This window comes from Vicugna pacos, chromosome 16, assembly GCF_048564905.1.
Source record: "Vicugna pacos chromosome 16, VicPac4, whole genome shotgun sequence".
NCBI lineage: Eukaryota > Metazoa > Chordata > Mammalia > Artiodactyla > Camelidae > Vicugna > Vicugna pacos.
Genome location: NC_133002.1, coordinates 6,371,864 through 6,388,554, shown reverse-complemented (window position 1 = coordinate 6,388,554; position 16,691 = coordinate 6,371,864). Strand labels below are relative to the sequence as shown.

Sequence of the window (16,691 nt, the reverse complement as noted above, 5' to 3'; positions counted from 1 at the left end):
GATGAGGAAACCAAGGCACAGAGAAGTTATATAACTTGTCCTAAGTCATCAAGCTAGAAAGAAGCAGAGCTGGGATTTGAACTCAATTCTGACTCCAAAGCCTGTGTTTAACCTGTATTTAAAAAGGAGGGGGTGGAGTGTGTTTAAAATAATGATTACTTTAACCTTAATTTTGAGGGCACTAAATATAGAAATACCTTTTCAAATTTCATCTCCCCATCTGGGACAGCCTCTATGAGAATTACATTTTCTCATTTGTTTCTTTTCTTCAATTATCTCCCATGATTAAATATTTCATTAGCTTACGGTCATTGAGGCTTTAGAGATTTTATTTTATTTTATTTTATTTTTTAAGAGATTTTTAAACCATGTTGCAGGCTGATTAGTAAAAATGGTGGAGTAAGGACACCTGAAAATTCATCCCTCCATAAAACAACAACAAAAAAACTCACAAAAATTATCAGAATCAACTTTCTCAGAACTCTGGAAATTTAACCAATGGGCTTGTAGCAATCTGGGAAGCAATTTATTTAAGAAAAACAAATTAATTTCTGTAAGAACAGTGAGACCTGTATTGCTTTAGCTTGCCCTAGATCTTTGCTCTAAATGCCAGTGGTAGCCTTGAAAACTAGCCCACATCCTAATAACCAAAAACTTCCCCAACTTGGGAAAAGAAACAGTCACCCATATCCAGGAGGTGCAGAGAGTTCTACACAGCATCAACCCAAAGAGGAACACACCAAGTCACACAGTAATCAAAGTGACAAAAATTAAGGATAAGGAGAAAATATTAAAATTAGCAGTACTAGTACCTCCTCTGAGAATGAATGAATGAATGAATGAATGAATAAATTACCTCCCACCACCAAAACAAAACAAATTTTAAAATGATGCTTTATTAATTAATAGCTCTTGACTCATTTTTGAGGTGGACTTCAGATTCAAAATAGACTCTAGCACACCTCTCACTTGTTCACCTGGTGTTTGTCAATAACATAAAGGTTTCATTCAAGAAACCATCTGAGTTATAATTACTTGAAACCCAGTGATGAATCAAGGTTTTGTGGGGCTTGAACCTCATCTACTTTGGAAAAATCCTATCTAATAAAAACTTGCAAAGTTATGAACACAAAAATTTCTAGGACCACTCCCAAGACCTTGGAAGGGTCCCATGCAAGTGGGGATCCCTGCAGCTTCAGCTTCATTTAATTCATGATACATCCACCTCAACTGGAGCCCTTTTCAAGACTTATTTAATGCAGGGGAAAATATTTCAACCTATAACCACCTCAGTAATATCTCATTATAGGCAATGAAATGACAACTCGAGGGGTGGCACTTCTAGACTTTCTAGATTTGGCACAAAACTAAGGAGGAGACCAGCCCATGACACACACTTACTGTATTCTCGCAATCTTTTGAAAGTAACTGTGAATGAATTTTAGGAAAACAGTATTGGTTAATTTCCAAAACCAGCTCTGATTCTTTCATTAACTTTTTCTGCCATTTAAGATGAACACAGAAGTTCAAGACGAACAGGTTGGTGCCTCTTCCATGACCATCTTTTCTAACTCACCACCCATTTTCTCCTTGGTTGCCCCCCTACCTTGCTACCCTGCTGCAGAGATGCTAGCATGGCTCTCATAAGTTTTCCTATCAACTTTCTTCCAGTATGAAAGTTTCTTGGGGACAAAGTCTTTAGCCTATTCTTCTTTGTAAGCCCAGTACTCAGTGCAGTGCAGACACACAGTGTGTATGGCACTCAGTGAATGTTTTTGAATAAATTCATTAATTTTTATCAACTATGATTCCACAATTTTTTCCCCTGGGTCACCTACATAACTATAATGAAACTCAGATTCTTATAAGAGACTCTCTGTGTTATAAAGTGTTTAGAAAAGGTCACGAGTTTAATACATGGCACTGATGCTACTGAAACCTCTTTGTGGAGAGACCTAATGAGCCCACTCTCCGGTGCGCTGGCAAAAGAAAAACTGACCCTACGTTCTCTTTCCACAAGTTAGGCACCAGCAAACTAATGAAGGGGGGAGGGAGGCTGCCACTGGGGGGCATCTGCAGAACTGTTAATCCAGCTCCAGACACACCCTCGACACCTTCATTAGCCCAAAGTGTACTGTGGGAAGCTGGATTTCAGAACCACAAGACAAATAGAGTCTTTTCCAAAGCCTGATTTAGAGGAGGCTCTTCACCTTGAGTCTAAAATCCCCTTCAGGCCACTGAACTTACCCACCGTGATCTGCTTGTGACATGGAGAAACCACAGAATTTTCAAGATTATGAAAAACCCACACTTCTTATTAGTGGTAGTCAGCAAAGAAAGTATAGAGAATTAGGCTATAGAGATGTATTTTCTTTATATTTTTCACACTACAGCTTAGCAAAAACATCCATGCCTCAAAGGTTCCTATTGGCCACAGATAATTCACTTCAGACATGTATACTTTTTGAAAAATAATGTTTTGGATGGTTGGGGAGAGAGGTGCCCAGCGGTGGGTGTTCAGGAATTCTTTCTGCTTTACCATTTAAAAGAAGCTAATAGTTGAGGAAGCATCCATACCTATTGCTCCCTGAAGAATTTGGGGCTAAACTTAGTTCTTTGCAGCTCTGTGCTGCATACATTTTAAGCAGTTAGGAATTCTGCACATGAGGAGGAATTAAATTCAAAAGTGGAATTTCAAGTACCACTTGCATATTGGAGAAACAACAATGGGATTCCATTACAATGCTAATTTGTGTTTCTGCTGGGTGCCTTTTATTTTATTGTTCGTGCCAAATACCAGTATGAGGGAAAGCAAAGTGTTCCATATATGAGTTAGACAAGTCTCTTGGCCTCTTTGTACCTTAGTTTTCCCATTAAAAAAAAAATAAATGGATCTCAAGACATACTTTCTGGAATTCATAGTGAGCTCACACCCAGCTAACCAATTACCAATAACAAAAACACACAGCTTTTTTACTTTTATTCATCTTCTATTTCACTTACACCTTGTGTAAAATCTCCATTCTATGCCGTGCCCGGAACGTTCCAAATTTCAGGTCTATGATTAAATTGGAACTAAGGTTTCTACAAAAAAAAAAAAAAAAAGACACAAGCAAAAGAAGAAAAAATATTCTATCAGAACATTATCCTTTAGCAGTAATTCCAATTTATATATGATGAAACATAACTTCATTATCCCTTCCATACACTAAAGAAATCTCACTGTGGAAAACAGCTGCTTATGATTAATATTTTCATGATTATATATATGGTGCATTAGATACAAAACAGTAAATCCTCAATAAATATTTGCGATAAATGATCCTTATTTCTCTAGCAAAGGGCAGTACTACTGACATTTTGGGCCGGACAACACTTTGTTGTGGGGGGCTGTCTAGTACCCTGTAGGGGGTTTAGCAGCATCTCTGGCCTCTGTCCACCAGATGGCAGCAGCATATCTATAGTTCCGATAACCCAAAATGTGTCCAGACATTGCCAAATGTTATTTGAGTGCAAATCTTTGCGAGAGACAAAAAGGATTAGCTACATAATTCTAGTAGCTTTCTACACTAAAATTTTAATGTTTCAAAATGAGTAGCAAATTAATTTTATAAAAAAATTAAGTTTTATAAAAATTCCAAACATAATGAAGTTATATTTGTAACTTACACAAACTTCAAAAAAGTTAGTTGTTCAAATGTACCGCTTTCAATAAATCGTATTTTATTGCAGGATAAATCTCTAGGAAAAGGGAAAGGAAAACATTGCCTCAATTAGCTACTAGATATCTAATTAGTAGGGATAATTAGTAGAGGTTAGAATAATAATAACAAATAAGTAGCTTCTATAGAACCTCTAAACCTTATGAATTGTTATTTAAACCTTTCAGAGCCCCAAACCCTGCCCTCACCTAACTTAAAGAGTCTCACTATCATGATGTTCATAAATAAAATACACCTATATAGATCTTGATAGATTTTGGAGGTAATCTTTCCTCAGAGCAGAAGAATTCATTAGATAATCTTTTGTGGTCTCAACAAATTCTAGATTATAAACTCAAAGTTTTTACCTCCGTATATAATTATAATGTTTAATATGAAAAGGAATACTGTCCTATTTACACACCTCCCAGTTTAATTCTGTTTTTCTATGCAAATTCATTACCAGAAGAAATAAAAGATAGCCTTTCACACAACTTGAACTAATTCAGTGTTATACTAAAATATTGAAACACCCACTCTTGACTATAACTGGCTAACTTATTTCCACTGATTCTTAGTCTCTCCTTTCTCCTGGGTGGGTGTAACTGTCTTCTGACTGGTGTTTGCACCTCTAGTCTCTTCCTTTCTCAGCCATCCTGTACAGTCACCAGATTAACTCTCCAGACGTGGTTCTCAAATACCAGCATCACTTGTGAACTTACTGAAGAAATACTCAGCTCTACTCTGGACCAACTGAATCAGCAACTGTGGGGCACAACTTGTGCTTTAACAAGCCCTCCAAGTGACTGATTCTGCTGCAGGCTCAAGTCTGTCTGAGAGCACTGTTGTGGGAACGGCGCAGCCTGGCGTGTTACCCTCGGTGTGGTCTTCAAAGCCCTAGAAGACCTGGCTCTAATCTCCTACTCTTCCTACTTGTACTCTCCAGGTTCTCAAAGCATGTTTCCTGTGTTTTGCCTCTCTCCTACCTTCTTTTTGCAAATCCATTCTTTCCAAGATGTCTGTCTGATAATATACAATGGTCCTTTAAAGTCCTGTTCAAACAGCGCTGCTCTACCATTTTCCCTGATCCAGTTTGAAGACTTTCTTTCCTCTTCCGAGCTCCAAAACCAACTTAGAGCTCTCATTGCCCCCTCCTCTTTTTTTTCTTATGAGGCTATTCTCGCAGCCCATTTCCTCTGAGTATAAACTCCTTAAATGTATGGACTAGACCTGCTCATGCACATTGTCTATCATGTTTAAAGCCAATGCGTTGACATAAAGCAAAGTCAGATAGTTTTAAAAATAAACAATTAGCTGGGGAGTGAACAGGAGGAAAATGACTGTTTTAGAAGAAACATAGGTCTATTACTTCACAGCTCCCTTTTCTATGCCTCTACAGACAGCACTTTGCCAGCCACTCAGTGCTTGTGCATTATGGTCTGAGCTTACATTTATTTTCCCTGTGAGATCAGGAGTTGCAAGAAGGAACTCTGTCTTACCCATCTTTGTGCTTACAACAGTATGCACAGTGCTCAGCTTAATCTTTTTTACTGACTGGCATTTTTTAAAATGAGTGAGAATAACTTGTGCGAACATGAAATAATCAGCTAAGAAAGTATTTCATAGTAGAAGTAATTAAAAGCCTAATCCACCAAGCAATTATCTCATTTAATTTTCTCCAAACTGTGTTTCTAAGGTTTGGAGCCCAGATGACAGAGGAACCCAAAAAGACTAATACAAAAGTGGTTGCCCCTTAAGGCTTGGATGGTTTGATAGTTAAAAGGACTATTTTTAGGGTCATGTGAGGCTCTTTATACCCACTTCTCTTAGCCTTCTTTATTTGAAAGAAGACTCTCTTTGCTAAAGAGCATCATTAGTTATCTTAGTAAGGATTAATGACATACACAGCTCTAGATGCCACAGACAAAGGATAAAAACTGATCTTTTATAGCAGAGAACACAGTATCTCCTTATCTCTAAATAAACAAAAATACTATGCAAGCATTTCTTTCCTTGTATAACAAGGCTGAAGAGTTTTTTATTTTGTAACTAGTGAAGTTAAGGGCATTTCTAATATGCTTATTTCATGTAAATATTTATAACTATACCACCTTAACCATCATCTTAAACATTTTAAACATTGGTATCACAATTCCTGCATTGAATCCTTAATACCAGTCTGTTCTCTTGGTAACTTGATATGTTCTGGACAGTATTGTTTACATAACTCATCTGCTTAAATATTTAATATTTAAATGTTAATTTAGTTTAGATTTAAATTATGAGTTAATGGCATTCACATTAATGTAAGTGTTCTATATTTTCTTGTCCTGTAGGTGATAATTTGAGCTTAACTTTAATTCCTCTCATTCTACTAAACCACCTTTTTCACACCTTTTCTGTGAAGGCCACACAGTGAATACGTGAGGCTGTGCAGGCCACACACAGTCTCTGTCATGAATTTTCCTTTGTTTTTTCCTCTGTTTTTTCACTTATAGCCCTTTAAACATCATTCTTATCTTGTGTGCTGTATAATATGAATCATAGGCTGGATTTGATCCAAGGGCCATAAACTAAATATAAGTGGATGATGGTGTATGAACACTTACATAATAAGGTTCATACGGGTGTCTGTAATTGCTCAGACCTCATTACCACTTTTCCTCTACAACTAAAAGGTGTTTTTCTATCTATATTTTGTCTATACAAATTTAAAAATTAAAAATGAATAGGAGATTGTTGATGCTAGAGATAGGCTGGGGCCCTACAGACTTAGAGAATGATAGGATTTTATTGCTGGAAAAAATTGTAGAGATTATCTAATTTGAACCCCTTAACTACTTTATAGATAACAGAACTAAGGACTCATAAATAAATATGACTAACTAATTAACTTACAAATACTGGAGGTATGGCAAGCCTTGAAATGAATCCTTATGTAACTCAGTCAAAGAATTGTCTCTGAGAGTTCTGAAAAATGAAAAGGTTATTTTTGGGTCAAAATGCAAAACAACTACAATTATTTACTACATAGGACTAACTCCTATGTGTAAGGGAAACGTGGGTAATGGTGCCATCTGAATACCCTAATTCTTATTTAATTTAGAGATGGTGATCGCTGCTTTGTTTTCATTTAATCATTTCTTCTCACGACTTTGTGTCCATCTCTCTCCTCACACACACACACACAGACTCGCACACCGCTATCCGCTCTTCCTCACCAAATCAGATCACACATTCTTGGTTAGAACCCAACTCTGGGCAGCACTAATGCTGCAGAGCTGCCATTCCTTCCTCTTTTCCCAAACCTTATCTGCAAGTCACAGACAGAACTGTATTAGGCTGCAAATGAAGCCACTTGATTTTTTTTCCCCATTAACATTTTTTTTGAAAATTAAAATGTACATAAAATATACATAATTGTTCACTTTAATAATTAGAAAATAAATCCCCATGTAACATCATTCACATCAAGAAGGAAAATGGCCAGCATCCCGGCTGCCCTCGCTGTGCTTCTTTCCAATTACAACCCTCTTCCTAGAGGGAACCACTAACCTGATTTTAATACTAATTTCCTTGCTTTTTAAATGTAGTTTTGCCTTTTATACATCAGCCATAAACAACACAATTTAGTCTTGCTTCTTGAACTTTATATAAGTGGAATCATATATGTATTGTTCTCTACATTCTTTCATTCAACAATATTTTGTAAATTTATTTTATTTTTGCATGTAGTATTGCATGTCTAGCTACATGTGGCTTCTACATACTTGACAGTGGCTAATGTGACTGAGTTGAATTCTAATTTAATTAAGTTAAATTATTGTTTAAAATTAAAATTAAAAAACTGACACTCAGTGTAATTATTGGAAAATGTTAAGTATGTTTGCAACAATTTGTGTGTGTGATACTACTTTTCAACTGTAATTTTTATGAAATCTAAACACAGATAAACTTTAGCAACCAAGTTGAGATTTCAAAGAGTTAATATGGACAAAAACCAATGTAGACTCTCATTAATTTTTATACTGATTACATGTAGATATGACAATACTTTGGATATTTTTGAAGACAATACAAAAAGATGTAGACTATCTTATCAATAATGTATATAATGATTACATGTTGAAATAATAATATTTGGAATATAAGGGTTAAATAAAATACATTAACATTTATTTCATTTGTTTCTTTTTACTTTTAAGTGGCTACCAGAAATAGTAAGATTAATTCTGTGGCCTGCATTACCTTTCTGATGGAGTGTATGACTTCTAAGTGTGGGACTAACCACACTTTATTAATTCAACTACTGGTGGATACTGAGACTTTCCTAGTTTTTAGTTACTAAAAAGAATGCTGCTTTGAACAGTCTTGTATTGTATCCTGATACATATTTGCCTGAGTTTCTCTAGGATGTAACACGGATACAAAATTGTATTCTGAAGAAGTTGTGCTATTTCAAGTTGGCAGACTGAAACATGTCAAGACTCTACTCCTTCAACTTCCACCAAAATCCCTAAGAATGATAGAAAAGATATAATTTAAAAACTACAACCTTAGCTCAAAGTGAGCAGCTCTACAAATGCTCCCCAATCAGAAATGTCCTGTAGCTACCTATAGGGTGATTATTTGGGATAGGGTGGTAGGTGCAACCTGTAGCACATCAACTCTGCATCTTTGTTCCTTGACCCAGGCAGAACAAAAAAAAAAAAGATTCTTCCTCCGGGTCAGAGAAACTCATGTTAGAAAAAAGGCAAAGTCCCAGAACCCTGGAGGAAGGGTATGCCCTCCCTGACTAGCCAGCAGTAGGTACCTTCCACTTCTTGCTTATGCTCAGGAGAACCCACTGGGAGTAACACGCCTCAGCAGCTCACTTCACCTCTCCCACAAAGCTGGAACAGATGCAGCAGAATCTCAACTACAAAGATGAACTGTACTCAGAAATGACCAAACAATGGGGAAAAGCCAACTCTGCTAAGGACAGAAAACAAAAACAAACATAAGAGCATATAGCCCACTAATCAGAGTTAACAAACACAAGAGGACTCTAGAACAGCATAATTAGTATCCCCAGGCAGATGTAAACAGACAGTGCATCAGCTGAAAAGAATCAACTCAAGAATATACAAATGAAAAGTTAGCATTAATTAAAAAAAAAACTCAGTAAATGAGCAGCAGAAATAATAGTTAAAGAATAAATTAGAAAACTGAGAGATCCAGCCAATGATTTCTCCAGAATGCAGAATGAAGGGAGCAGGAATGACTCACAGTCATGCCTGACACCTGGGTTTGCCCGAGGACTGCTAAGGCCTTTGCTTTGCCTAGTCTCACAATAAACACTAGGAACATGCTGCAGGGAAGAGGAGGTGCTATTTTGCACCAGTTTCCTCCTTTTCTTTTCTTTCTTTCTTTCTTTTTTTTTTTTTTTTTTTTTTGGCACCCGTTTCTTAAACCTGCTAAGCAGGAAGGCCCATAACCAGTGCCTCCAAGAGTTGGAGGGAGGCAGCAGTAGGGAGCCAGTGCACAAGAAACTCTGTGAGATGACAAAGGTAACTTTCTCTTGCCTCCAAGAATGCCCTTGCAGGAAGTATTAACAGTTATACATCCTTCAGGAGCCTTGGGGATTTGAGTACATGCTATGTTGCCTTGTGAAACTATTTCCACTGAGTTCTGCATTCAAAATGTTCTGTTTTTCTCTCACAGTGTCTTTTGGTCACATTTATATTAATTCCACCTCATAGCGTAATTCCTTCTCATAGATTATTTACTCACAGCTTATGAGAATTAACATGTTACTATCTGGAAACTCTGGCTGAAATCAAGGGCAGTTCTCAGTTATAAGGTGGCTCATATTATACAGGATATAGTTCCAAGCATTTTCAAAAGATCACTAAAACAGAAACACAAAAAACATAAATTCCCACAAAGAACTCTTGGAGCCTTGAGAATGCTTCAAAGACCCTGACCTCCATTTGGAATTGACCATGTTAGAAGGAACAGCAGTGATGGTCAGAATATATGTGAATGGTCAACAGGTGGTGCTATGACTGATTCTTTTCTCACCTCTGTTAAGTAGTTCAGTTTCATATTTCCATGGAAATGATCCAGAAAGAAAAAAAAATCAGTATGTCCAATGACATTTATAGTAACCCTTTTCATAAGTTAAAAAGTTGGAAAAAACTCTACTTCCCTACATCACATAACAAAACTGTATGTGAACACCACAGATGACATACAAAGGTCATAGGAAACAATAATACATGAAAAAAACAAGGCAAAAATGAAATTCGTATATACTAATTATAATTTTAAACATTGACAAGGATTCAGTAAGACAGCAGAGACAGGGCTGACCTTTAACTGTTGATGGCAGTGTCTTCTCTGATTGGCTGATGGCCATGTCAGACCAGCTAGAATCTGAATATCATAGAAGGATGGGGAGTAACCAAAGAGTATGTCTTTTAAATTAATGGGGTTTCTTTGTGTCAAGCTGTTTGGATGATAGGATAGTAAAATTTTTAAAAATAACAACAATACATTCAATCTAGAAGTAAAGTTTAGAGGATGAGTCAGTCACCAAAAAATTATCCCAGAAAGGAGCTTCAAATAAGCAACTAACAGAAATAAAATATATTGATCTGTAGAACTCCAAATATTCATTTTCACTGAAGCGAAAAATTTAAATTATAGGGAATCAGAGTTAAAGTCAGATCTAAAACTTTCTCACACCAGGAAAATACCAAAACCAGGCATGAACAAACATTTAAGAAACATCCATGTTTAACTTCTGACCAAGGTGAAGGTCTAAGGCAACCTTCTGAATTTCACATTCATTCTTGATGTAATATTTTTGACAATTATCCTTATCTCCATCTCTGTAACTTCTAGGAAATTGAGAGGGGTCAAGTTTCTTTTGTTTGTTTGTGTGACTTAATGTATAGTGCAAACAGTAGGCAATCCTGAAAGTGACTTACTCTCCTTCCTCTCCTTTCTTTCTCTCTAAAGCACTTATCAATAGTTAATATTATATCTATCTATTATATTTATATATTTATTTTTATGCATTTTTAACCCCCTGAGAACTGGGCTATTTGGTATCTTTCATTCTTGGGCCTGTATCCCTGGCATGTAAAACAGTCCCTGGCACGCCATGGTTACTCCATAAACATTTGTTGGATGAATTCAGGAAGTGACAGGTTACCAACTATCAGGTACTTTTATTTAAAACAAATCTTCCATTTATTATCTACTTATCAGTATAGCTTTACAGAAACGTCTTTCTTCACCCTTACATTTGTGACTCAATCTTTTGAGACAAGAATCCTTTGAGAATTTCATAAAAGCAATGGTCTTTTTCCCTAGAAACCTGCACTTTCTTGAATACATGCAAAAATGTACATGCAATTTCCATTTGTGGGTCATCCTTTTAGGGCAGAGGTCTGTGAACAGAGTCGACCAAATTCAGAGGCCCAAACTTGGAAGGGAAATAAAATTACATCTACATTTTCACAAATCTCTAATTAAAATTAGCAATTCCTTCCGTTATGAATGCAGGCAATTAGCAGTACAGTTAATTTGGTTCCCAACAGAAGTCACAAATCACTTCATATCACATATTTGTTGCAGATATCTCAAAATATCATTTATTCTCATCACTATCTTGGAATTATAATAGTTATTAGGTTTACCATTATTCTTGTTATTTAATGTGTTAAGAGAAGCATTTTTATTACTATATCACTAATTTTAAAAATATTCTGAAAATGATTTCGATGTAATTGGTTTCTTCTATTTTTCTATATTTATTAATTTATTTTACACTTAATAACATTATCCTAAGTACAAAAGGTTCTGCAGATCGCCAAAGAGATATATGTGGTGGGGGTGGGAGAATAAGAAATTCTGCTCTCAGGAACCACTGACCCTAAATTAGGAAAACTTGCTTATAAGGTATAAAACTCAAGTTGACTTAGAATTCTTCAAATCTTACCAGATTCATGTAACAGTGTATCAACTTGGAAACACATGCTTTATAAAAATCCATTTCTTAATTTCAATTTTTTTAAATATGTAATATATATTCACATGGGTCAAAATCCCAAAGGCATATAGTACACAATCCAAAGTTTTCCCCTTACCTCTGTCTCTCAGTCTACCATTCCCTTTTCCTCCCCAGAGAAAACTAATATTATCTATTCCCTTTGCCAAATGACTTTCATTTTTCTTACAAGCTTGGGAAATAAAATCTCCAAGTCAGATATTATCATGAGAAATATAAATCACATATAGATTTCACATATAAGAAATCTATTTTAAAAAAAAAACTTCCCGGTTCTAGCATTTTTTCCTTATCAGTAACATATCAGAATAAGGAGGCATCTCTTTAAGGGTAGTCATAATCCCTATTGTTAATTACTATGACTGTTATGTCTTTTATTATTAATTTAAAAGTCATATCTATGATTTGTTTATTCAAGTTGAACAAATAACACAAACTGCCATGAAAAATGCCAGTTAATTGCTTTGAAGATAATTTTTTTCCTAAAATCACTTATGTATCTAACCTGACTTATCTACAAATCAACTAAAAAAACCCAGAAAAATGGGTAAAGGACAGACAACTCAGAGATGAAATACAATTGTTCAGCAAAGGCTGTCAGGGAGTGCTGACTGGAGTGTAAACTGGCACAACTTGTTTGAGGGCAATTAAAAGTTTGTATCTACATAGTCTTCACCCCAACAATTCCATTTCTAGGTATCTATTCTACAGAAATACCTGACAGTTTCATAAAGATGCATGTACAAAATATTCATTGCAGCAGTGTTTGTAACAAGAAAACTGGACATAATCTAAACGTCTTTCAATAGGGGCATTATTAAACTGATATGTCCATACTATGGAATATTATGCAGGAGTTTAAATGAATGGGGCAACCTTCTATGTACTGGGAAGGAAAGAAATCTAAGACGTGTCGTGAAGTTAAAGAATCAAGTTGCAGGATGTTATCATTTATATAAAAAAGGATAAGAAAATCACACAACAAACCTATTTTGTTATCTGTAAATATGTATGTAGTCAAATACATGGAAAAGAGTCTGGAAGGACTGTTTTACTAAACTCAAAATTGTGTGGGTGGGGGATTAAGGCACAAGGAGGGTTTTCACTACACCTGTTATTTCATATTTATATATTGAGAATATAATCATGTACTACTGGTATAATGGAAAATAAGTTTAAATTGGTTCTTGCTTATTTGAATGAGGGCCTGCCAAGTTTAATTTTTTAAATAAACAGAATTTCAATCAATAGGTTGGTTTGGAATATGAAGGGGCAAATACCTTTTAACACAGCTGTTGACCTAGGAATTCTGGACCAAGAAGAATCTGACAAGGCAGTTAGTGTTTTGTATGCATATTTGGAGAGAATATACACTCAGTTTCTCAGTCCAGCGGTAAGGCTTCCATGTATTTTCATCAATGTAAGAAATAGAGTTTCCTTGCAAATCTCTGAAGAAATACAGTTCATATCCTTAAAGAGGTAGGAATGAGAATGAGCAGAATAAGTGAAAGACTCATGGCAACCTTATGGGGAATATTCAAATGCAGAAAAGATCAGCTTTCTAATTCCCACAGCTTCTCAGCTTCCCAGTGGGCACAATTAATAAAGACATAATGTGAGGCCACTGGCACAAACAATGAGGCATCTCCTCAGAAGCTGAACTTCCTATCTGTCCAGTTTCTTGGTATATAATGCCAATTATTTTCAATGTAAGTTTTTTTCTCCCCAAATCACTTATGTGTCTAAAATGACTCCTGCAAATCAATGATAAAAATGGCAAAAATGTATAATTATCAGCAAATAAAGAAATCTTATGCCAGGTAACACCAAAGCTTTGGCTCAGTGCCCTGTAAATCTCTCCAGGTATTGGAAAGACAGGGGCAATTAGAAATTAGAGACTAATATGGAAATTTCTCTCAGACATATTGCATAAGGAAAAGCACAGATCACTGAGCAAGGAGTAAAGTTATTACCTCAATAGGGGAAAAAATGCAAAGGAAAGAGCCTGGAAGGAAGGACACACATCCAAATAGTAAGATAGTTATCTTATGGGTGGGAGGGAGGGAGGGGAGAGAAAGTCACATTTTATTCTGTATACTTCTATGACATTTTCTTTTAAATAGTGAGAATGTATTCATGAGCTACACATGTTTAAAAGAAGCTGTTAAATGCTTGAGGTTCAGTTTCAACCACTAACTGTGGATGGCTTTGAACCTTTACCTTTAGCTTTGTCCTCTTCCCTCAGCAACAACTATTCAGTTTATATGCACATGTTTCAAGGGGATCAGAAATAAGTCAAAACAGATACCTGTCTGCTCACCTGCCTAGGGGACATTTCCACTCAAACAGAAGCCTTCTGGTTGCTTTATGTTCATCAGTAAAACTTAACCCATCTCCTTCCCAACTGTATTTCCACCTGTTGTACCACCATCATTCTCCTCATCAACATATTTGACTTTTCTCTTTCCTGTACACCTCATCACTCAACTCTAGGCAATTACTAAATCTTGTCGGTTTTCCCTTTGTCATGCTCTCAGGATTTCCCTTCTACTCCTGTCACAGGCACGCTAATTCAGCCCATTCTCACTTTCCTCCTAGATTTTGCTACAGCATTCTATTTGGTCTCCCTGAATCAAACTTCCCGCTCTAGATCACACTACATATGGAATCTAAAATAAAATTCTTGTTTTAATCATTTATCTCTTTTCCTTGAAAATTTCAACGGCTCCCTGCATCTTATAGCATATTTTTCAAACCCCAATTTCTGATAGTCAAGGTTTTTCATAAGCGAATCTTTCATTGCTGCCTAACCCAGTTCTTCACAGACTGATCTATTAAACACTGATGATTCCTGCAGACACACCTTTCCCTAGACTGTACTTTCTATTTTTACTCTAACAAATCACAGCCAGTCTTTTAAGATCCAGCAAAAGTTTTAGCTTATCCATACAGTTTCCCCTGACCTCCACACCCCAGTGATTCCAGGTTCTGGTTAATTACAGCACCTCTCTGTATCGCTTTTAATACTCAATTACACATCATCTCCCTTTTAAGACATACTCCCTTTCTTCCCACCTATCATTGTCATGTTCAGGAGACAATGCCATAATTCTGTGGCTTCTGCAGTACTTAGCCTTGGGTTGGGCATAAAATGGGTGCTATATGTAGAAACCCAGGGGGCAAAGGTGAGTTCTCAATACAACTGAGGGATCAAATAATAATAATGTATAAAATTCAGATATACGCTAGGCACCGATATAAGAGTTTTACATGTATTAACTCATCTAAATTTCACAATAATCCTATGAGATGGTGACTATGATAATCCCCACTATCCAGATGAGGAAACTGAGTCACAAAGCTAATAAATGGCAGACCTGGATTCACACCCAGGTAGTCTGACTCCAGAATCTCTACTCTTAACCACTTTGTTGTATTAACACCAATGAGATGGGGAGAGGGACATGTTGCTGTAGTGAGGATGGAGCAAAAATGGGAGAAGAGGTTAAGAACTTGAATAATGGAATAAAAAATGGAGAAGGAAAAAGAATAAGGGCAATGATAAGTAAAAGACTGGAGAAGAAGGAACAATAGTAAGAAGGTGAATGAAGATAAGAAATCGCTTCTAAGACAAACAAAAGGTAAAAACAGAAAGTCAATGTGAGCTGGGGAGATGAGGGAGACCCAGGAAGACCTCGAAGAAAGGCTGCCACGTCAGGCAGGAGGCAGAGAACAAACGAGGAAAAGCAATTCTTACAGGATGGTGAAGTTGCCGTTGTAGCTGTCGCTGTTTGGCACGGGCACTGCCTGGAGCCTCTCCTCTGGGCTGAGACTAACGCAGGACAAGGTCTCATTACCACAGACATGTAGCTCACAGACATTTACACTTGTGGGAGCACTTTGTTCAGGGGGCTCAACTGCCGGGAACAGCCACACAGGCTGCCACACAAATAGGAGCCGCAGGACCCAAGAGCACAGCGGGGACATGATCAGCAGTACCCAGGCCAGTGGGACACGGGCCAGCCACACTGAGTGGAAACCCAAAGCACTATGGGCAGCCTGGCTACCCAGGGGGCACCCTTAACAACCGTGAGCCCCTCCCCTGCCTCACCCTTTATTTATGAATCACCTTTAGTGACACCACCTTTATTAGGTCAGGGTGGAGATGCGACCACAGTCAGGCTCTTTCCCAGGGCCCAAGCCATCCTTCCCCTAGCAAAGGTGACTCTTACCTCCTGCCAGACCCTCTCTCCAACCCTGGCCTGGCCCCCAGCACAACAAGGCAGAATTTGGACTGCAGACCAGAATGTCCCCAGACTCTAGCAGCGCTAGGGTGGGGATGAGGGTGGGGCAGTTTCCCAAGGAAGTCACAGGGCCCGGTCTTCTGGGAAATGCAAAAGTGCTAGTCCAGTTCTGGCAATCTAAACTCCTTCTCCTCAAAGCTGAAATCTGAGACATTCTTCCTCCCCTTGGCCACATTGCTTCCAAGAAGAGTAGCTGACCTACAAAATGAGCATGAGTTAGGGCAGCGGGAAGGGAATACACCTTACAGGACCCCCAGGCAGGGACACTACTCTCCTGCCAGCACCATCAGCTTCCCTGGCCCAGCGGCTTTATCTCACTTTTTGCCTCTGAAATGGCTAACTTCTAGGAAATTGGAACTTACCCCTAAAAGTCTATTGGTTCCCTGAGCTAACTCCTGATTGGTCCATTTATAGTACTTCATTTGCATGGAGCTCACTCCTGATAGGTTATTTCTCCCTCCTGATTGGTCCCTTTCTACAAAGCTTGTTCCTAATTAATCAACCATTGTTATACCTTATTTGCATATGATGTTGCAAAATGTAAACTGACAGCCTATAAAAGCCTGTGTAAACCTACAGACGGGGTCCAGAGCTTGACGTGTTAACTCCTCTGGACCTGCTGGCTTA

At 37.3% G+C, this 16,691-nt stretch overlaps 1 protein-coding gene across 1 annotated transcript in view; it reads right to left on the bottom strand.

The window, feature by feature from the left end:
- Positions 1 to 15,804, bottom strand: part of LOC116283679 (leucine-rich repeat-containing protein 37A3-like) — a 30,968-nt gene extending 15,164 nt beyond the window's left edge. Inside the window, exons 1-4 of the mRNA XM_072940311.1 lie at positions 15,518 to 15,804; positions 6,600 to 6,671; positions 3,670 to 3,741; positions 3,004 to 3,084 (exon numbers count right to left, since the gene is read on the bottom strand). Of these exons, the coding sequence (XP_072796412.1) occupies positions 3,004 to 3,084; positions 3,670 to 3,741; positions 6,600 to 6,671; positions 15,518 to 15,747 (455 nt within the window). The 5' untranslated portion in view covers positions 15,748 to 15,804. The remainder of the gene's footprint in view (positions 1 to 3,003; positions 3,085 to 3,669; positions 3,742 to 6,599; positions 6,672 to 15,517) is intronic.
- Between the last annotated feature and the right edge of the window lie 887 nt (positions 15,805 to 16,691).